At 42.2% G+C, this 22,204-nt stretch overlaps 1 protein-coding gene across 2 annotated transcripts in view; it reads left to right on the top strand.

Annotated features, from left to right (window-relative positions):
* Nucleotides 1-22,204, top strand: part of gpc6a (glypican 6a) — a 117,837-nt gene that overhangs the window by 5,252 nt on the left and 90,381 nt on the right. For both annotated transcript variants that reach the window (XM_080835786.1, XM_080835785.1), the window contains exon 2: nucleotides 18,297-18,455. In XM_080835786.1, the coding sequence (XP_080691912.1) occupies nucleotides 18,297-18,455 (159 nt within the window). The remainder of the gene's footprint in view (nucleotides 1-18,296; nucleotides 18,456-22,204) is intronic.

Below are 22,204 nucleotides of genomic sequence, written 5' to 3'. Positions count from 1 at the left end.
TGACAATAAAAAGGCAACAAAAGTCAGGAAATATGTATTTATGCTAATCAAAAGAGACATTCCAAGGACCTTATTTTAAAACCACTAAAAAAAAACCTGATACCTATTTGGCTTTCACAAATCAATATTTTAATTTAATTAAATCAATACTGTAATAGCTACACAAAGGGAAGTGAATGATGTGAACAAGAGATGGCAAGACATAAAAAGGCGAATGAAAGACAAAGATGCACAGTGAGCAAAACTGGTGTACTGCTTCCATTGCTTCTGAAAATTCTTTGCACATCTCTTCACATGTTTTCCCCAAAACTACCACATCACTCTCATAAATGCATTTGCATAAGTAGGGAAAGTGCAACCTATCATTGCACGCTCCTGCAACACTAAAGAATGCGGTTTTGGGAATGTGTTGTTTGGTTTGTACGTACCACGCCATGTTTTTAGGCGCATGTTTGTGAAACAGTGCTAATTTGTTAGTACATCTGCTACTCGGGGCATTTGTTTATATTTTCATGAGCAACAAGCCATGGAATTCTGCGGAAAAGCTGAAAGTTTACCGTGAGTAAGATGCCCATGATATGTCTTGTTAAAATCACATTGTTTTTAACTACTGTATGTCAGGGGACAAACACAACACAAAGGTTTTTGTCCTTTTAAGCACATTTGTCGAGGTGTGTCTGTGTGTGTGTGTGTGTGTGTGTGTGTGTGTGTGGGGGGGGGGGTTGTATGTGTCTTCCAAGGAAAGATAAACCTAATTCCAGTTCAGTAGAAAAAGCCCCAGCCATGTGTAATTGGATTTTTAACGTCTTGAAATCATCTTTGCATAAATGCGCTTCAAACTCGCTGCTGGCCCCAGGAGAGAAACTGAAGAAAGCACTCAATTATTGCTAATTAGCAATGCTAACACAAGTGCGTCAGGTGTCTCCTGCCCGTCCTCAGATTGGGCGATGGCATTTAAGTAATCCAACTCATTGGATGCTGCATCATGTAAGAGAGGCAATTCTGGTCACATCGTGCACTTTTGCTAATAATGCGGGTATGCTGGTTATCACGTGCGGAGAGTGGAGGGAGAGGGGAAGAAAGACTGCATTTGCATAAGTTAATTATTTTGACAACTTCAGCCACAGACCAGCAGAGCTAGATTATATTCACGACACAGATAGGAAACAGGCTTTTAGATTGCACTCAAGGGAGGAGGAAATTTACGAGGTGAAAAAAAAGAGAGAAAGATGGAGGGGGGGCATTATAAAAGGGTTTACGCATGAGCAGCTATCGCTCAACACATACCCTCCCTTACCCCCTCACCCCCCAACCCCCGTCCAAAAAAGGTGCCTTCTTTTGAGCAAGAGTCCAAGCGCTTCTGTCTTTGTTTTTGCCTGGTCAGGGCTGTGAAGGTGGTGAGGAGGTTTCTATCAGACCCATAGACCTATCTGTGGCATAGAAAAACCAACACTACATTATTCTGCCATCTCTTGCAGTGCTTGGGGTTTCTGTCAGCACCATTAGGAAATCCGTCACGTTCGCTTCCTCTTTTTCCTGGTTTCAGAAACATAGCTGGTGTGGTCGTTTGAACATTTATGTTTTCCGCCTGTTGTGAGTGATTATAATTATAGGGCAAACTGGATGGTGGTCGATGATGGCATCTCGGCAAGTTCCTTCCAATTCTATCACAGCAATTGTGTGGAATAGGATTATCTTGAAAGTGTTGGTAGAGGATTTCTGGAGACTGGATGGTGCGTTGAATAGAAGTCTACAAGCAGCTCGCATACTGACAAAATGTACCCCAGTACATTGATTGACATGGGACAAAACTGTTTACAAGTAAAATACATGTAAATATGATCGTAATTAATGTTTTCAAAATCAGATTTGATTCGCTGACCATCTGTCGGTGCAGACCTGACTTAAAAAAATAGATATTTTAAATACATTCTGGAGTCACAATTTTAAGACTGCATTCATTAAAACCAGTGTTGCTGCAGTTTTTTTTTTTTCAATTTAAGTTGCAAACCAATTGAAGAGTGGAGGCTTCCTGCTAGAGGTTTAGCACAATAGCAGAAGAAAATGTTATGATTAGATAGTTGGCTTACCATTGAACTGTGAACTTCTCAAACGCTAACACTATGAATTTTGAAACAGTTTATAGCTCCTTGCGTAGACTGGGCCGAGTGTATAAATGTTGTTTTTGAGGAGGGCGTGGGAATGGGTCATGGCATTGTGAAGAGAGCTGAAAAGGAGAGCTGAGATGGTTTCCATTTGAAACAGGTCAGCTGAAGCCATCCTGCGCTGCCTCTACCTCCAGAGCTCATCTCCTTTCATGCCTCTGCAGCAAAAAGCAACTGTCAGCCAGTTCATTACATGCCAGTCAACCTTCACTCAGGGCCTGCTTCAGAAGGGGCTGGATGAAATGCCACTTTTGGTGTGGGTGTGTGTGCATGTGTGTGACTGTGTGAGTGTTGGTGAGAGAGAGAGGGAGAGAGAAAGAGTGTGTATGTGTTTGTGTGTGCGCGTACGTGTGTGTGTGTCGGTGTGCCCGCATGTGTGTGTGTGTGTGTGAGAGAGAAAGGAGAGAGCGTGTGAGTGAGTGTGTTTGTGTGAGTGTTTTTGAGTTTGTATGTGTGTGTTCAGGTGTGTTGTTGTAGTTGTTATGGTGTCAGTTGTTGTAAGGGAGTGTGAGTTATTGTGCCTGTCTATGTGTGTGAGTGTGTGTTTGTATGTGTGTGTGCGTGTCTATATGTGTGTGTATGTGAGTGTCTCTGTGTGTATGTGTCAGTGGTGTGTGGGTGTTTCGAATCAGTCACAGATCCTGCCTCCCCATTTACAGTGATGCTGTGTGTAACAGCCATTCGCCACACCATCAAACAACTTTGTTTTGCCAGTAAGACACCCATTTAGACTGTGTGAGGCAAGACACAGAGATGTACAGAACCGCGCTCATAGATTTCTCCCAAATCCCTGCTGGAGGCAGACGTAGGAGTTTTCCACATAAAACATGCCTACTCAACAACCGTAAAAAGCCTTCCAACAGTCTGCCTCCACAGACGCCCCACGACTTTGACAATTTACTTAACATTTAACCAGCCGGGGGGTGGTGTGTGTCTATGTGTGTGTGTGTGTGTGTGTGTGTGTATGTATGTGTGTATTCACGTGTTTTTGTGTGTGTGTGTGTGTGTATTCATGTGTGTGTGTGTGTGTGTATGTGCGTGTGTGTGTTTGTGTGCGTGTATTCATGTGTCTGTGTGAATGTGTGTATGTGCATGTATGTGTGTGTGAATGTGTGTGAATGTGTGTGAATGTGTGTGTGTGAGTGTGTGCGTGTGTATGTGTGGAGGAGTGGTATGTTTTTTACAGTTTAAATCAGATCTGTACCTATTTTTGAATGTGGGTTACGGGTGCAGAAGGAGTTAATTAGACAGAGAGGGATTTGCGGTGAGGGATCGGGGACTGTGTTGCTTTGAATAGCGGCCCTACAGGGAAGGGCTACTGTGAAGCACTAAGAGCCGAGGGGGGGGGCTCCCACCGCGACTTCCACATGCGGGCCGCTCACTCAGGAGGCATCATTAAGGGGCCACAAGGCCAAGCGCTTTGTCTTATTCTGGCCCTGATGCCTTCATGCTTAACTGTTACATAAATCGAAGCTGTGAAGGCCGCATCAATGGACAGTGTTGGGCCGAAGCCTGGGTCTTCACGAAAGAATGGTCAGTAGGTTGAGGGTGTAATACATTATGTGTTTCTGTTGGCAATCCATGGTTTTGGCGGAAGGTTGTTCATAATTTAGCTAATATTTCATAACAGCCAATCAAATTACACTCCCCCTTCCGTGCTCCCAAAGCAATGTATTGATTGTACTGGACTTGTTTATGGCGCAGGTCTGAGCCACTATGTTTGTTTCCCATTTACAGAGCCAGGACTGTGTCCGAACAATGTTTTTTTGGGCACACACTCTAAATAAACTGATAGAGGACCATGAGGAGCAGTTCACTGAATTTGACCAAAAGTGTAATGGATTTAGAATCATGGGCTGCACTTTTTTAACAATAATCAGCCCTATCTTTATTTATAACACTTTTGTAGATAGTTAGTATGAACTGTAATGTGTAACTCAGTGTTTGAAATTGAAGATGGTAGCCTATGTTTAATTCATATTCAGCCTAAATCTCCTACTCACAGAATTACTCATCCGTGTGTCTTCACATACGAATATAAAATTACCTTAATGTTTTGAGGTTGAGGGTTCAATAATATTATTTCATTGCGGTTCACATAATTCTTGTGAAATAACCGTGAACAGCACCGCAAGCTACAATCCATTTAAGTCCCTAATAAAGCTGTAGAAATGATGATAATGTGGACCATATACTTGATGATTCTCATGATTTTAATTGCGTCTAATAGTTTGAGTTAATTTGTCAAGGTTTAAATGGGATTAGTTGAATGATGGGTGACAGTACTGTTGTTGTCCTTGTGTGGGTGGGTTTCACAGAACACTTGATGAGATGTTTCATCATGTTGTTTCACAATGGTGTATTATTATCCGTGCACGAGCAGAGTATGTGGCAGGTTGGTGTGTCAGCATTTTCCAGAGGGTTTAATGAGGTTAGTGCCAAGACGAGGCACTTTGATGAAACTCAGTTTGTGTGTTTGCTTGTTGGCATGACAGTTTCCATTCCAAGTCATTTCCATGCCAACTTTTTCAAAGCACTTAACACGCTCACCATGTCAGTAGACTATACTATTTAAGCTGTGATACTTTAGCATTGCTTTGATACAAAAGGCATTCAATGACCACTTCTTCTGAAATTCATAGATACCTGTCTCAGTCAATGTTCACCACTAGCAAAGGGCTCTACAACTACAGCAAATTTGGCAGACATATAGAAACTCAAAATGTAGGTAATTGTAGATGAAAATATGCTGTATTTTGACAGACAAACGAATACACTTTATATGATTTTTGCATTAGATTTATTATGTTTTTTTTGTTTAGTTTTTATTTCAGACTCATTACCAACTATACAAAAGTGGTATTACAGCATTTGCATTGACATATAGATGTAGTTTTCGCTTAAGACATTTTTCCACTATGACTGCTGGATATGTAAGTCATAGGGTATCTGTGAGTAACAAAGTAACCAAAAAATAGATCCAACTATAGGAAAGTTCTGACACTTAGCAGGCACTTTTATCAAAAGTGACTTTGTCATCCTTTGCTGGCTGCTTGTTGAGGAGCAACACTAGTCACAGTACCTCTGATGCCATTTACCACACAGTAAATGTACACACACTTAATAGTGGTTTTCACAGTATTGTGTATTTATATAGGCAAACCAGATGTTTTTGTTGTCATGATTGCTCCTGGGCTTGAAATATTTGTGGGGTGTTGATGATTGTAGGGGTGGATAAGATATGCTAAAACAAATTCTAAAGATTTATTGTAAATCAAGGGATAATATTGCAGTAAATGTAAATTTCATAAAAATTTGATTCCAAATACAGAGGACACCATGGATCAGCATTAGCGCTTCCGTAGACTTCTAGTGGTAATTTGTTGTGTTATTCCACTGACTGAACTGAAAAGCATCTACATACGTTTTGTTCTACTAAACAACATAAATTATATAATGTAGGAAATGAACTGCTGCCATGTTGCAGAATTTCAGATTTATTTGTTTGGTATGACAAGATACTGTAAAGAGGTGACATACTTTTTTCTTTTTGTTTTGTACTGCAACACTAATTTATGCAAAAATAGATGATACAGCAACACATAATAAATGCATTTTTTAGTGCTTCAAAATGTTTGTGTCTTTTAGTTCATTGTATATTTCTAGTGCCACAATAGTCTTGCTGGGAGACAGCATTTCCTATAGTTATGGCTGCCTTAGTCACTTTTGGTATGAAGTATGAAGTATGTTTGGTGGCTGTAGTGCATTTTGCATAATAGGTTAACTGATGTTCTGAGGTGTGTATTGGAATGGAGTTGGAAAAGCCGAAAGTTCTACTCTCCATGTGTCTTCTTTTGTTTTGTCCCACAAGAACATTTTTCCCTCAATAATGTTTTTTTTTTGTGTGAGTTTTCCTGAGAAGAAAAGGGCTGTCTCCTTTTTGCTAGCCGCACCTGAAACTTACTGGATTAAAGCAGGCCCCTTTGCTTGGCCATAGAGAATCTGTCAAAACTCTGTAAGCATCCATGTGTGAAATGCATAAAGTCAGGGCTCGGAGTTCAGCGCCTTTCCCTTAACGCCATATAAGGTATGCAGACAGAGCTGTGAAAACCAATGGTGCTCCAGACTGGCTTAGGTGACTGCCACAGCTTACTCTCAGTTTTCAATCAGTCGCCTGACCAAATCAGTACTGCTATTGGGGGGGATTACAGGCTTCACCCCCCCCCCCCCCCCCACCCCCCTCCCCAATCGCACCAACATCCTCTAGAAATAAACTAGAAACTAGAAATAAGTTTAAATGAAGGGCCGCAAGCAATTGTAAATTGAGGGATTAAGTGTGTTGGGGGAGACAAGGGAGAAAAAGAGAGGAACTAGGGGAACTAGAGTGGCCTTACCACAAAATAACAAGGGCCACGGGAATGAAAGACGGGATGTGGGGGAAAAAGAGCAAAGGGTCAGAGAGCGATAGAGAGAGGGAGAGACAGAGAGAGGGAGAGAGAGAGGCTTGTGTGATAGGAGAGCTGACTGGATGAGTGTATAATCCATCTGAACTTTTGCGTTGGGGATTAAGGCTGGGAAAGGCTGTGCTGTGTTTGTGTGTGTGTGTGTGTGTGTGTGTGTGTGTGTGTGTGTGTGTGTGTGTGTGTGTGTGTGTGTGTGTGTGTGTGTGTGTGTGTGTGTGTGTGTGTGTGTGTGTGTGTGTGTGTGTGTGTGTGTGTGTGTGTGTGTGTAAGAGACAGAGAGAGGTGGGTAAGAACGTTGATGCAGTCCAGTGGTTATCAGATCAAATGGAGAGGGGAGAGTGTAAAAAAAGACCTGCAAAAATAAACAAAGCTTATATGGACTGGCTATGAACATTGTACAAATAATATTCAAAAGCAGTCATGCCCTTTGAATTATATGAACAGACAAACTGAAAGAACAAAACGTTTTTGGAATTAAAAAGGTCCACCAACCTCAACAACAGGCAACAGTATTAAGCTGTATTACATTTAAGTGACGATCTTACTCTTGAATCCTCCCCTTGCCTTTTTAAAAACACACTCTAAATTACATTATCTGCATCGGTGAAATTCAACCGTGCTTTCAACGAGAGGGTGTGCTGTTTGAAGCAGGCTCCATGGGCTTACTGGCAGCTGTGGTCGGAGCATCAGGTGGAGCTGCCTTTGTCTGCCATCTTCCCATCTTTTCTTCCGCAGACTTTGTTGCATCCTGTAGGGACAGCCGTATCAAAGCCCCCAAGTGCAGCCTGCACAGACAGGCAGATTTGAAGCGTGCGAAGGCTGCCTGCATGGAGCAAAAAGAAGGATCTAGAAACCCCCTCAAATAACAGCAAGGTGTCAGGAGCACAAATAAAAACAATCACCTGGGAGACTCATTTTATTGTTGTTTATGCACAGAAATCATTACATGGTGGATGGGTTCTGGCATAAGCTGCACCCAAGGGAAGGTAATCAGTAAATACCGTCTTAGCAAAACAAATAAATGATGGCTGCCATGGAAACACTGGAAGTTTGTTCATGCACCCCAGAAGTTATTTCCACTGTTCCTCGGAGTCTTCCACTTACAATGAGGTGATGACTGTGATGTGAGGAGGAGTGACAATATGATCTTCTTTCATTAGTTAGTTCAGAGGGAAGTTAGTACATTTGCTGCTTTTAATGGTTCACGCCTTTCATGGATGACCGGGGGATTTCATCACGTGCGGGACATTAGTTTGTAATAATTCAAACGATAATGAAGAAAAAGATGTCTTATAACTTAACAATGTCCAGGGGAAATGACAAAGTGGTTAATTTTAGCTTTCTGCTACATTTTCAGTCCTAACAAAGAAGGCAGCCCGCTTCCCTAGAATTTTAAATGGCTTAGCTGGAAGTGCTATGGCGACATTATATCTTTCACATAATAGTGAAATGGATCAACTTAATAGCAAAGCACATGGCAATATGTTTTATCTTGTACATCCTCTTAAGATTAAGAAACAAAGATTTTATTTTTTTTTTACAGGAGAAGAGCTTTGACTCTTGAGAAAGTGTCTTGTGAGTGTATTTTTTGTAGAAGACAAATGAGGCATTATGTGGGGGAAATTAGAATTTAACAAAAGTATATTGCTATGGCATTTGCTGCATAGTCAGAAAACCTTACACAAAACCATAGTCAAGGCAGTCGATGTAACATCCAATTCTTCATTACAGTTTTTTTTGGAGCAGTCTCTGCCCCCTCAGAAATCAGCTGGAATATCTTGTACAGTTCCACAAAGAGAGAAGCACTAAATCTAAAGCAGGAGGTAATTGCAATCGTCTGGACGGATGTAACTTCCTATTTCTAGCGCCTTCAAATAAAACAGACTTGAGAGTGAGGGGGGTGCTTTGCAATGAAAATAAAGTCCATTGTCCATGACGTAGAACCACATTTCCTCATATGGCAAATTCACACGCCATTACATCTGTGAAGCCTTCAGAGAGAGAGAGAAAGAGAGAGAGAGAGAGGGTGAGAGAGGTGCCACAATGCGGATAGTCTGAATAATATTGCTTCCGTTTCTCGTTTAAGGCACAGGGAATTGCACTAATATTTAAACAATGACATTGTTTTTCTGGCCCTAGTGGAGCAGAAAATTATCTATTATGGCGGCAGAGAGGAGTGGATGTTCAACACATTGCATGCGTAATACACAGCACCTTTTTGGAGGGCACACATCCATGCCGACAGTGTTATTGTGCAGTCAGAGTAGCAAGAGTGTCAGGATTTTGGCGGATTTGTTGGGGAATATAACTTGTATAACTCAGTACTTGACACAGAGGTTCATATTTACTGATCGCTTAGGCTGGGAATGTCTGGCATCTCCCTCTTCATTAAAAGAGAATTATGGATGATTATAAGTCTGAGTGTGAGTCATAGATGCTTTTTATTGCAGTTGACTTTATTTTGACCTGATATGAACGAAAGTTGGCTCTATCAGCTCGGTTAGCCTTGGGAATGTTGTTTCATTACTCCTCTCAAATTCTTGTGAACATCCCCTGCGGCCAGTAAGATTCTAGAAGGGTCTTCGTCTCCTCGCGGAGAAGCATTCTGTCTGTCTCTGATACACATTCTGTTTTTGCATCACAGGAAATAAATTCATATTGTCCCTCTCAACAAACCACACATGGTCAATAATAACGGAATTGGCTGTATTTGAGCCATAACCCTCCCCCACCTCAAACCCCACGAAACAGTTTGGACCACCGAAGATGGTTCAGTTTTCTGTTGGTGGGGGGAGGGGGGGGGGCGACAACATGTCCTTTGCATGCTGGCAAGTAGCGGAGTGCCACCAGCTATCCGCCCCGATTGGCAGGCTGTACGGCCGCTGCCACCATGGGCCTTAAATGGAGAGGATCACTGGCCCCCTCCAGGCTCTCCTTGGGCCAGGCCCAGGCACCAGCTGCTACCTGTATAGATGTGCCATGCTCCAGTTAGCATCTGTGGACTTGGATAGAGCTCATCCACTTCTCCCTCTTCCAACTCTCACTCTTTTTTTCCTCTCTTTTAATGAGGGGTACTCATGCACTTGCTGTCTCTTTTACACTCTTTCTCACTCTCTAGCTCTCTGTCTCTACCATTCCCCACTCATTCACGCTCTCTCTTTCGGTCTCTCTCACTAACTCAGTCATTCTCTCTCTCTCTCTCTCTCTCGCTATCTCTCTCTATCTGGTGTATGTCTTTTATTAGTCGTTCCCTCCACAACTTCCCTTCTCACATGATGTGATAATTTGAGTGGGAATTGCAAATGACTGTCGAGCGTAAGCTTTCCAAACGCAGCGAGTGAGACTCGGAGCTCCATGTGTGATTCAGGAGTACGTTAATGGCTTGCATGCATCATTGCCAACAGTAGCGTGTGTGACCCGATGAAGTTTTGAACCAATGGGGTCTCTATGACATTTACCAGAAGGGCCGCCAACCTGCAAGTGGACTGTGACGTGTCATTAGTGTTTCTGGGTATTTGACCAGGGAACTGTTAAAATGTTCACAGGAATGTTAATGGACATTAAATAGACTTTATAGCACTGGTGGAGTTGAGGGAAAAGAGCTCTGGTGTTCCATAGAATATGTGTCATGTCAGATGCATTCTGGGTAAGCAGTAAATGTCCATTGAAATCTTTGCATCAGTGGACCATGCAGAACAGTCATTGTGTCCAAAGTGCACTTTTTATTATAGATGGAGCTTAAACCATATGTGCACTGTGAATAAACCCACCAATTATGTGACACGATTTCAAAGTGTAACTTTTAATAACTTTAAACTTTTAATGATACTATAATATAGTTTATAATAGTAATATACATATACAGATGACAGATTTACCGTACTTACACTTTACACAAAACATACACATATTAATGAGTTTTCATCCAAGTGGGGGATGTGATAAACAACACGTCTTTGGCCACTGTACAAGTGAGTATTTTTTGCCAGGCCGCCCACCAATCTGTGGCAATGTCAAATTCGAAAGTTATTTTAAAAGTTGGGGATGGCTTCATCAGGGCTTTGGTTGCGGTGGCATATGGTGGCATTTGGTTTGGGAATTGCACGCCACGTCTTGTTTGGATAGATTCAATTTGGGTCTCTGGGTCCCGGTGGATATTGTTGAAAGGGAGAGAGATGTGGGCAATGGGGCGGATGTCCAGATGGCAAGGACATCCTTAGATACAATTTTTGCGCGTATATGCATATGGATATGAAATTGAACAACAACAACAACAACAACAAAAATACACACATGAGTATCGATGATTGTCCTTTATGTCTCTGTACACACTACGATAAGTACTGCATAATGATTATGGATAGTCCTATTACACTTGGCATACACAAAAGACATGATGGGAATGGTGATGGCAAGGAAACAAACACTGTAAGAGCTGCTAACAATGAAGTGCTTAAAGTTTAATTGATAAGGATGAAGTGTCTGTCGAGAGGCTTACGGGATTTAGCCGCGCTCGTTGACTGGGGCCACAGCAGTGCCGTCTGCTTTGAAGATGAGACGCTGGTTCTAAACAGTCCCTCAATCCCCCTGTAAACTTTAATCCAGTTGGTGGACACTCAGTTTTTTTTTTCACCTCTTTTCAAGAATGTAACTCGTCTGCACTTCTGCCATGCTTCTCGTGCTACCGTGCAAAGACTGCCAGTGTGTTTCTAGTGCTGCCACCCACAGAAAATGTCTAAAAGGAAAGGAGAAAAAGTAGTCCATTTACTGTTCAGTGTATTGGTTATAGCGTTCGTACATTCAGAGTTTTTACCTGTTCTCTGTGTAAGATGCAGCTCATGTGCCGAACCTGAGTAGAGCATAATTATCAATTATTGACTTGCCCTCTCAGACTCATCCTAACACATATTTCTATTATTTCCACGTCTAATGTTGGAATGGCTCAGCAGAGATCTTGCACCGTTAGCACTGCAGCGCGGTAATGAAAACGGAGACGTGAGCGCTGTCAGACACCGAGCTCAGTGGCAATCCTCTGAGGGCCACCGCAGTTAGAGAGATCAAACGGCCCAGACAAAGGGAAGAGGAGTGAGTGTGGAGGCGGATTCCTCTCTCTGCATTCAGTCAGTGCTGGCTCCCGGTCCAACCCTCTGCCCATCTCTCTATCTCTGTACCACTCGTAAATACTAATCAGATAAACGAGGCTTGTCAAGTGGGGGATGATATCTATGAGATCTACCAGACCTGGTTGCGTTAGGCTAATATCTGAACGGTCGCATGTGGGTGGGGGGGGTACTGAACCCCCCAACCCCTTGCTGCCTACCGCTCAGGACTGCAGAGGCCGACTTGCTCTTGCATAGCAGCTCAGTGAGGCGTTTGATCTGGGGGTTGGGGGGATGAATGGTTTTGATGAAGGCATATCTGATGGCGGATCGATGCGGGTGAGGGTTATTCGCGCTGCATGGAGCTCACCGGGGTATCGAGCGTGGCTTCTTCTGCGGTGTGAAAACACCAGTCACAGGGGGGGTGGGGGAGCAGACCTGGCAGTTGATTAGTCATGGAATTAGAGTAGGACTCCGGTTACCCCTACGTGATCCCGGCTCACCCTCTTTGCTATAATCAACGTCAGAAAAATGAAACACCCCTGTGGTCGCAGGACGGGCTCCAGACGATTTTCCCCCCAATTCCCTGTAGAGTATCACTGCATGATGAATGACTTACTAGGAGGCTTGTGACAAAAGGTCTCAACAAACAGCAGCGAGGCAGTGAACAACAATTGGGCTAAATGAATTTATTAGAAAACAGAGACACATCATAGCACACCTCAAAAGAAAAAAAACAACCAAAAAACCCCACATGTACTGTGCTGGCTCTGTGTTCTCTGATCCAGATTTGTCAGTCAAAGAAGCACTCGTTCGAGTCGTCTTACTGAAGCAGAGCATTTCCCGTCCTGTGTTGTTTTTTTCCGTTATTTTTTCCTTCTCTCAGGCCGGGCGGGGAGCTTGGCAGAGACACTTTTCAAACTTTGCCACCAGGGTCCAGGGGACACCATATGTCTGTGACCATGTGTGGTAAACCCTCGTGGCCAGGTAGACTAATGAATACCATAGAGAGTTGCTTCAAGTTTTCGCTGGCATGGATGAGTGCAGTGGGCACGCCAGGCTCCCATGGCTGCCTCCGACTCCTCCTGAAAGCCTCTGCTTAATGATCTGCCTAATGATTTGTGCTCGCACATACCTTGGATACCCGGTTTTTCAGGGTTCAACAGAAACACTTGATGATAAAACATCATGCATGAATGAGCAATTTGGAACATTACAAAGTTGAATGTGAAGGTTCAGACTTAGAAAAATGGTCTTTTCTTCTCACAGCATAGCTGTCATAGTGCAGACAGTATGTGGTGGGAGAGTGGAAATCATCAAAAGATGATGTTTGGTGTTCTGTGTTTTTTGTGTCTATGATTGGAGACCAGAAAGCTGGAATGTGTCTGGCTTCTTTTCATTCTGCCTTTCGTTCAGTGCCTTAACAAGAACACCCCGGTCTCTATGACCTTTCCTTGACCTCCGTGTTTTACAGTCCATTCCCTCCATTATCACTAGAGGAAACACTTTCCTTTAATGATCAATTACTTTCAATTAAGTCAATAAACTATCAGTACCTATTTGGTAAATGATCAGCACTTTTAACATATGGAGGCTAACTGTCAACTAACCTGAAGCATTAACCAAACCCCACATCCTTTTCATTGTCTTACTACTAAAGGAGTCTCAAACAATGGCTTGTTTTTTGGTTTATTATGATCATTAAAAATGAAGTTTGACGGTTGAAACAGTAGTGCTTAGACTCAACGTTTCTCATTGGCATTCATGTTTTACGACCAGTGGAAAGCATCAACTTACTCATTGTTGCCTTAGTCCTTTCATTCATAACTTTCATTCATTCATTAAACTTTCATAACTTTAATTCATTCATTTCATCATTAAACGACAATTAATGAAAGTAAACGTGTTTTCTTGCCAAAATGAAGAACTCATTATCCACACGCTAATTATTGCCGGCAAAAAGCAGACTCTATTATCGCGACTCAGATGGATTTAAACAATGAAATATCTCTCCAAGAGAAACAAAAGGCACTTCCCTCGTGGTAATCACCTTTGTTTGGCCTTTAGTGTCTGCAGTGTGCTTATGTGATCTTCAGCTTTTCCCTTTTTGAATGATGTCAGACAGTGTAATCCATGCCTGGGCTTGATGAACATTGGCTCGCCTTAAAGTAGATAAAACCCTAGTCTGTCTGGCCGGCATCTTATCGCGCGCTGATTAGGGAAAGTGAAAGTTTCAAGTAGGCCATTTTTTTGTGTGTGAGATCGTTGGGTGTCTATAAGGTTGTTCTTAATAATAATAATAATAATAATGATAATAATAATAATAATAATACAAATAATGATTACATAATGAAGTACTGATAATGAATTGTAATGGTTTGCCCTGTGTTGCTAGGTAGGCTGCAAATGCCTCTCCCTAGTTTTTCATTTAGTTTTGTGTCCCAACATTTTTGTCACGTCAGCAAGACAATAACCTCACATAGTGGGCCTCCTATTAAGTAGTCAGTTCCTCTCCTCTAGGTAAGGGTTTGATTTGCAAAATCTTAGTATTTTGTGGGAGGTTGACAATACATGAATGGAGCTCTGAATGATGCCTTTTAGAGTGCCTTCATCCCTGTGCTTTCGGCAGATAGTGGGAGAAAATAGAGGAACTTTGATTCACAGCTGTTGGCATGGCAAGATGTGTTTTTGACGAATCAAGGGAGCCATTGTGGGGCGTAATCTCTGTTATTACTCAGCTCCAGGATGACTACAGTATACCCTTTCTTCAAAGGCTCTTTTTATGTTGCTCTCTGACATTTTTCTGCTATTCTTTTTCTTTCTTTCTTTCCTTGTTTCTCCAAATGGCAGCCTTTCTGCGTAATGTGTCAAGAATGACTTCCATTCACGTACAGGCACAAATGCTTATTTTCCCTGACACTTTTCTTTTTAAACCAAAGGCTTGTAGCAGCACAGTGAAGGCATGCATTAAACTTGAGTTATGTTGACTCTTAATCAAAAGGGCTTGTCCTGGACGTCAAGCTGACACGGCTTTCATGACTGACAGCCTCCAACCCTGAGACCCTTGTCAGAAACATCTGTCAGTCGACATCTCACCATTTCAGAGCCACAGTTATCTGTCCTCAAGTGACAGGCTAGCAGCAGGCAACCATCAGCAGCCGGGATGCTTAAGATAGTTTCAATCATTCTGACTGTGCCACATTGATGCATTTCTGGTGGGTGAAGCGCACACCCACTACACGTCGTATGTTTTACAATGTATTTTAGAATCTGCATTGTGTGTTTGGGTTTTTGAGAGTAATTGATAATGCATCTAAAAACAACAACAAAAAACTACTGATCTAGCCTGCAAGTTAAGAGGCTTTTAGTTATGTTAAAGCAGCTTTAAAATTAGACTCATCTCATATTTAGAATGTTTAATTGGATTTTCTTTGACTTGGATGTCTCATGGAAGAAGATCAATGAAATCACATGGAGCCTTTTTTCACACTTGTTAAATATCAATACATGCATACATTTTCTAATCCAATGATGCAATCGTTTGTAAGACAGAGCGTTATTTGAATCAACATTAAACTGAGAGTGTTGGATAGTTTATTGAAAGATGACAAGAACAGTCACAGCGTCTTTTTCTGGTGTTGTTGGAGATGGCGATTGTTTCATGCTTTGTATGCTGGTGATGCTCGGATGCACAAGAGTGATACTTTTGGGTACTTCTGTTTCCAGTCTTGCATCGTACTAGGTATGTTAGTTTATTTAGTCTGTTGTTTGTTTTTGTGGGGTGTGGGGGGCATTTGTAAATGCACCTTTTGGCCTTCTTTTGATAACTTTTCAGGGGACTGAAAATTAAACATTTTCCAGCACCTTCTGTAAAACCAAAAAACCCAACCTGATCAGTCCTGTGTGCAAGGATCTACCCTACCCATCCCCCACCCCCCCTCTCCCCAAAAAAGAAAAAGAAAAATGATGATATCAACAATCTAGGGAACTTTGTGAACTTCCACAAAGGAGCTGCCCTCTCGCTGCCTGATGTCAGGCTGAGTTAAATGGGCTTTGTCTTCCCATCTTTCATCGGGATTTAGATGTGCAGCGAGCGGGAGCGATGCTTCGCAGTCAGCAGATCCGGGCCTAATTACGATGCACTCCGCGCTTCTCTGGCGTGTTCGGGATCGGCAAGATAATGACCCATAACGATTCGGCACATCTGTTTAGAACAGAGTGGAAAAAAAGTAAGAGATAGAAATTGTTGACGGGCGGTCATCTTTCTCGGAAGTACTGCAAAAAGCTTTGTTGGTTGTTTTATTCATTTTTTTAACTTATTTTTTTTCTGGTGCCGACATCGTCTTTAATTAAAACAGATGTGAACAGATGCCAACACACGTCACTGTGAAATTTCACCGATTACAATTTGTCTTCAATTATCTCACCCTCTATAATTATGTACATTTACGGTGTATGACCAGGCTTTTGGTAATAAGGAATTTATAGAGCAATGTCTCGCAACATCTGTGATCGAACAGATCAAAATATGAAACAGCTGCCCGAGCAAGATGGCACATAATATGGCTGCACTGGTGTTTGAGCAGCAAAAGATGAAGCTCTCGCATGCTTAAGTTTGTATACGTGTGACAAAAATGATGGGACCACAGCTCATATTTAAGCAATAAGGTCTTTCAGACAAATTTAGTATGATTTATTTCCCTTATTTATGAAGGGTTGTATGCTCCTTTTAACTACTTCTACCTTTACACATGGATGGTTGGCCATGACATTTTCAGGCTGGCTAATTGTTGAACACTATTAACTTATGTGTCGTGACATGCACGGGTTTTAGATAGGTGTTACGTCAACATTTATGACAGTCATGAGTATATTAGGACTTTATTACATTTGGAATTAGATTTTCTAATTTTTTACATCCAAGTGTGATTTGTTTTTCCTTTTTGGGCATTATGTCTTGTGTGTATGAAAGTCATAACCTTTTCTCAAGGGAACAGTGGCTGAAAATAAAATGCAGTGAGAATTCATCTTGCACAACCTGAGGGTTGCTCTTCAGCATTTGATCCCAGTGAGCCTTATGCAATACCCAATAGTCCATTTGCAGTCCAAGGGGGCTACGGTTGCCACAGTCACATCAGCATCCAGGGCCCTTGTCTCTCGGGAGCCATGTTTGCACTTAGGAGCTGTTGATGGGTGTTATTAGCTGCCTGTGCAAAAATAGGGCCTAGGTCTCTGTCTTTGTCTCTCCCTCCCTCCCTCTCTCTCTTTCTCTCTCTCTCTCTCCATCACTCTCTCTCTCTCTGTCTCCTCCCACAGACATACACACAAACATTACACACACACGGACCCGCTTTGTGTCTAAAGCTGAATCCAATTCACATTACCCTTAAATTACTCACACCTCCTTCCAGGCCTCAGTAAAAGAAGATAGCATCGTCAAAAGTGACCCTATTTTTTTTTCTCCCCCCCCCCCCCCCCCCCTTGCGCTCTGTCAGTAAAGTATTTCATGGCCAAGCTGAAGGTAATTTAAACTCTCCCCATCATTAGCCAGGAGACCTGTCTGCCATACATTAAGGCATCTCAGGCTCCAGATGTGCCACCACTGCCAACGCTGCGCCCAGGAAGGTGCCACTGCAGTATTCAGTGTGACAGGGCACTTAATCACCACAGGCTGGAAGGAAATGCAATGAAGTGTGGATTGCAAAAGCCAGGCTGAGGCTTTTTTGGAAAAGCAGGGTGGAAAAAGAGAGAAAGAGCGTGAGAGAGAGAGAGGGTGAGAGAGTGAGAGTGAGAGAGAGAGAGAGTGAGAGAGAGAGAGAGAGTGAGAGAGAGAGAGTGAGAGAAAGAAAGAGAGAGATAGAAAGAAAGAGAGAGAAAGAGAGAAATCCTGCTGCCGTATATGAATTTTCAATTGTGTCCTGTCCTGAGCTTCTTCTTTTTTGTCCACTACTCCTCATATGTGCCCAATTAGACCATTACATGGAGGGATGCTGCTTTCCTGCACTAAAACGAGGCACAGTGCTGCATTGCAGGATAGTTTTAGGTTTGTACCTACATGTCTGTCGCACAGACTGACTGATAAGGTCATAGGACATAGCCATGGTAATCCCCATATTTAAGGTCAACTTCTGGAATCATGTGATAGATCAAATTCAAATGTCAAAATGTGTATCCTATCCTGAAGTAAAGGATTATACGTATGATCAGAACTTTGTGGTTCCTGTGAATGTGTTTTGTTTGTAAAGAAAAAAGTCAGTTGAATTCAGTTTGCTAAAAAAGCTGAAGTATGATACTAGTAAGGGTGGGTGCTGTGTAGTAGCGAGGCCTATTAAGTTCACTAGTGCTCTCTCAGTGCAACTTTACCATGTCATCTGGTGTGTGATCCTGCATTACACAGTCTGCTATGGGAATCCAGACTCGCAGAAGCAGCCTGATCAAACAGTGTCTCTTTCTGTTTGATGGCTTCACTTCTTCATGGGGAGCCCACCCCCATGGTCTCAACCTAACTCACTCTCTTTGTTTTTGTCTCTTTCTCTCTCGTTCTGTATCTGTCTGCCTATCTTTCACAGGTGAACATCTGCGTGTGTGTTCCCAAGGTTACACCTGCTGCACATCAGAAATGGAGGATAAACTTAATCTGCAGAGCAAGTTGGAGTTTGAGAACCTGGTGGAGGAGACGAGCCAAAACCTGCGTACAACGTTCGTCTCTCGCCATAAAAAGTTTGACGGTAGGTCTGGCTGGGACATCTTTCAAGTTTTGTTATTCTGCCATATTACAGGAGTTGATATTTTTCTGCTCTGAAACATGTTTTGAGGTATGATCTTTAGGCTTACTAAATTTGGGATGTATTCCCGTCTAGTTTGAAGCTTGTTGCTGTATTAGGCTCAGGTATGGCATCAGACTTGGAGGATATAGCGGTATATGTCAAACAGGAAATAAAAGAATAAAAAAGGCTGCACCCTCTGCTAGGTCTCAGGATCTGTTACACCAGGCTGGCCTCAGTCTGCAGCAGATTGAGAAAACACCCACTTTCAGTTTAGCAACATTTCCTTGAACTTTTGCATATATTCAGTGTCTGTACATGAGCACAGCCAGAAGAGCACAGCGAGTAAGAAATGTGACAAGATTTCATCATTATTTAAGACAGTTTTGGCATGCCACTGTATACAGCATTTGGCAGAGAAATAAAGTTATTTGTGCTTTCAAAAATCACTTATCCTTTGAGCCAGGTCTCCACTCCTCAAGTTTGTTCCCAAGTCTTGGGTCAGCCTTTATTGTGTCTTTGTGTTAAGTGCATTGCACTCGTGAGTTAATGAAGAAAAAATGTATTAAAATGCTCGACTGGTGTTCGATGGCAGCCTCACTTCTTCTTAGCGTGTCCGACAGGCAGCGACCGAAAATGGAAGCGATGTAAAAGGCTGATTCAGTCCACTGCGGGGAGAAGCGGAAGGGGCTCCCTAATGGGAGGATGTGTCATTAATGTCGAATGAGAGAAATTAATAAATCAGAACTCTGGGGTATGTAATTATGGCTTTTTGATTATGGCTGTAATATGGGGATCGCTGGCTCTTTCGTCAGGAGTCGACTGTGGGGAGCTCAGTTTTTGGACTGCAATAAAAAATCAATAACAGACTCCATCTGTTATTATCTCAAGCTCAGAAATGTATGGTTTGTTAGCTTTTACTGGCTTTATTATGACCCTTTGTGAGTATATCTGATTTTAAAAGGAGGGTAGCCAGTTGCCAGTTCCCAGGCAAATCAAATATTTAGGCCGTTCTGATTTTTCTGTCAAAATCACTGAATAGCCCTGTCTGTAAGTATGTGTCCAGTCCACCCATTATGCCTGGCCAGAAGTTTCCAATGCCTTCTCACCCCTGCAAGTTTACTTATCTTTAAAGTGTCAGGGCAAGTTTGTCAGTCTATACCTTTCTCTCTCTGACACTACAGTATGTGATTACCTTGCAGCTCAATCCTCACCATGCCTGGAGTGTATCGATTTCAGCAAAGAGTGCCCACTGTCCAGTCCCACTCATGCAAACAACTGCAGTGGAGATGGCAGCAACATTGCGCTTTTCCTTGCATCATGCTAGCAATTAGACTCAGTTATAGCTAAAGAGCTTCACAAAGTAGCCTGCATTGAGCAGATGAATACATCTTCTCCGTTGCTTTCTCTCTCTCTCTCTCTCTCCCTCTCTCACCATATTCCTAGCGTGGGTCGGATGATTTCACTCCTCGGCTTTGTTCAATCTTCCATGGCCGCCCACTTTGCCAGGCCGTTGAGCATCACAACTAGTAACTGTTGGCATGCCACTCTCTCTCTCTCTCTCCTCTCTATCTCTCTGTCTCCCCACCCACCCCCCACACCTCATGGGGCTTTGAATCTGTCCTTCCATCCCACATCCATTTAACATGCCCTCCTTTTTGTCCTTTACCTATTTATAGGGACCTGATGTTTGTGGGGACCTATTTAGAGGTCCTTGACTCCCACTTTTGATTACTGCCTTGATGCTGGGGGCTAACTTTTTTGATGTTTTATTGAATAATCCCTATTGCAGTTTAGGATTAATCTAGGCCCCCTCAGTGTACCACAGAGGCAATATTTTTCCTTTTTTTCCTTTTTTCCTTCTCATCATGTGTCATGTTTGTGTGGTAGTGTACTCTCACAAGTCCAATGTAATGGATGTGTGGGTTGACCCAGCGCTACATAAGCTATCGCAAGCCTCCCGGAAAGAAAAAATCCTGCTAGATGGCTGAGCCCTTTGAGCATATTAGTTGTGCTCTCTCAACCAGAACCCATATGGTGGCCGGTGCTGACCTGTTTTAAGCAATGCTGATACGTCATTTACATCTCTAGGATTAGACAAATATGGGCACTTTCCTCAGTGCGAGCTGACCGATGGGTCACAGAAAATGGAATAGTGTAAGCCATAAAGCAGCTTGGTACTTTATGTTTCAAACTTACCAGTGGAGAGGAAAGAGTTTTATCCTTGCGCTATAGTGGTAGATTATGGGCGCCAAATGCATTACTTACAGATGTGTGATTTTTATGACATTTCATGGTTTAATGTGTTTCAGCAACAGGCCTTTTATCATGGCTGTGGTGTATTTGATACTTACTTACTCAGTATCAGTTGCATTTGAAATGCTTGACATTACCATTAACATTTAACGGATATGTTCACGGACATGTGGCAGATTCAAATTTAACGTGCTTTGGTCGAAGAAATGTGTCAGTGGCTGTCTACTGACTAGTCTCTTCGCAACCACCCTACCCCTCACCCATCCACACAATTTTCATCTTTTTTACAGGAAGATTTCTTTGTCATTTTCTTGAGGGATGATTTTATATCAAGGGCATGAACCCCTGACCATCGTCACAACAGCTCTAGCTCAGTATCTAAGATTCCTCATAAAAGGAGTTTCACAGTTGTAGAGGGGTTGGAGTGATCCGACATGCAGATAGTGTTTGTCGTAGTTTTAATATTTAATATTTATAAATGCAAATATTTAACCTGAAATGCTATTGCCTGAATGCAAAGCAAAATAATTGTAAAAAACTTGAGAAAGGAAACTTCTGAATGGGATAATTCTGTTGCGAAGTTCAATATACAGGGTTATTCTCACTCTTACATGGAAATCCTGTAAAATGCACATATTAACAAGAAGAGATGACAGAGAGGGTAGACAGGGGGCAGGAGGGAGAGCAAAGATGGGGAAAAAGACAGACAGAGGACAAGTAAGTGAGTGAGAGAGCGAGAGAGGGAGAGCTAGAAATATGGTAGTACCAAGCTGTATTATTTAGGATGTTCAGGTTAGGTGTGGAACTGGCTTATTCCATGTGTGAGTTTTGTTACACAAGGAAACTCCACACTGCTTTTACACAGAAATTAAGAGATTATGAGGATGTCACCCTGGATGGCTTCAACAAGTTACAGTAAGGAAAGTTTCCCACAATTCTGGGAACATCAAAAACGATCTCTAAGGCCCTCATTAAATGTGTCCCACTTACACCCTGCTTTTGAACTTGAAGAAAATATTCCCCCAATTTGTTGGGACAGGATTTGACCTGCTTGGAGAAAACAAAAAAGATTAAATTTAATAAAATTTAACACAAACATGGAAAATAAAGTAAAATTGTGTTCATTATTCCCATTTTAGAGATGTGCACTAATACTTGGTTTAGTATGTAGTCTGCTACATGGAGATGGCTATGGTGACAGCAGGAATACTAAATGAGATGCTCTACATGCTGTGATTTATTTATTAAGAAACAAACCACATGTACCAGCGTGCCCCAGAATCTCATCATCATCATCATCATCATCATCATAGTCATGAAATCTTTTTTTCCCCTGTTAAAATGAATATGAATTTTACACTACGCAAGACTGTCATTGTGTATGTCCATTGTGTATGTCCATGAAATGAAATGAACTGAAAAAAAAGAGAAAGAAACCAGAACCGTGTCCATACATG

This window comes from Sprattus sprattus (genome assembly GCF_963457725.1).
Source record: "Sprattus sprattus genome assembly, chromosome: 3".
Lineage (NCBI taxonomy): Eukaryota > Metazoa > Chordata > Actinopteri > Clupeiformes > Clupeidae > Sprattus > Sprattus sprattus.
This window is presented reverse-complemented; position numbering and strand designations above follow the sequence as displayed.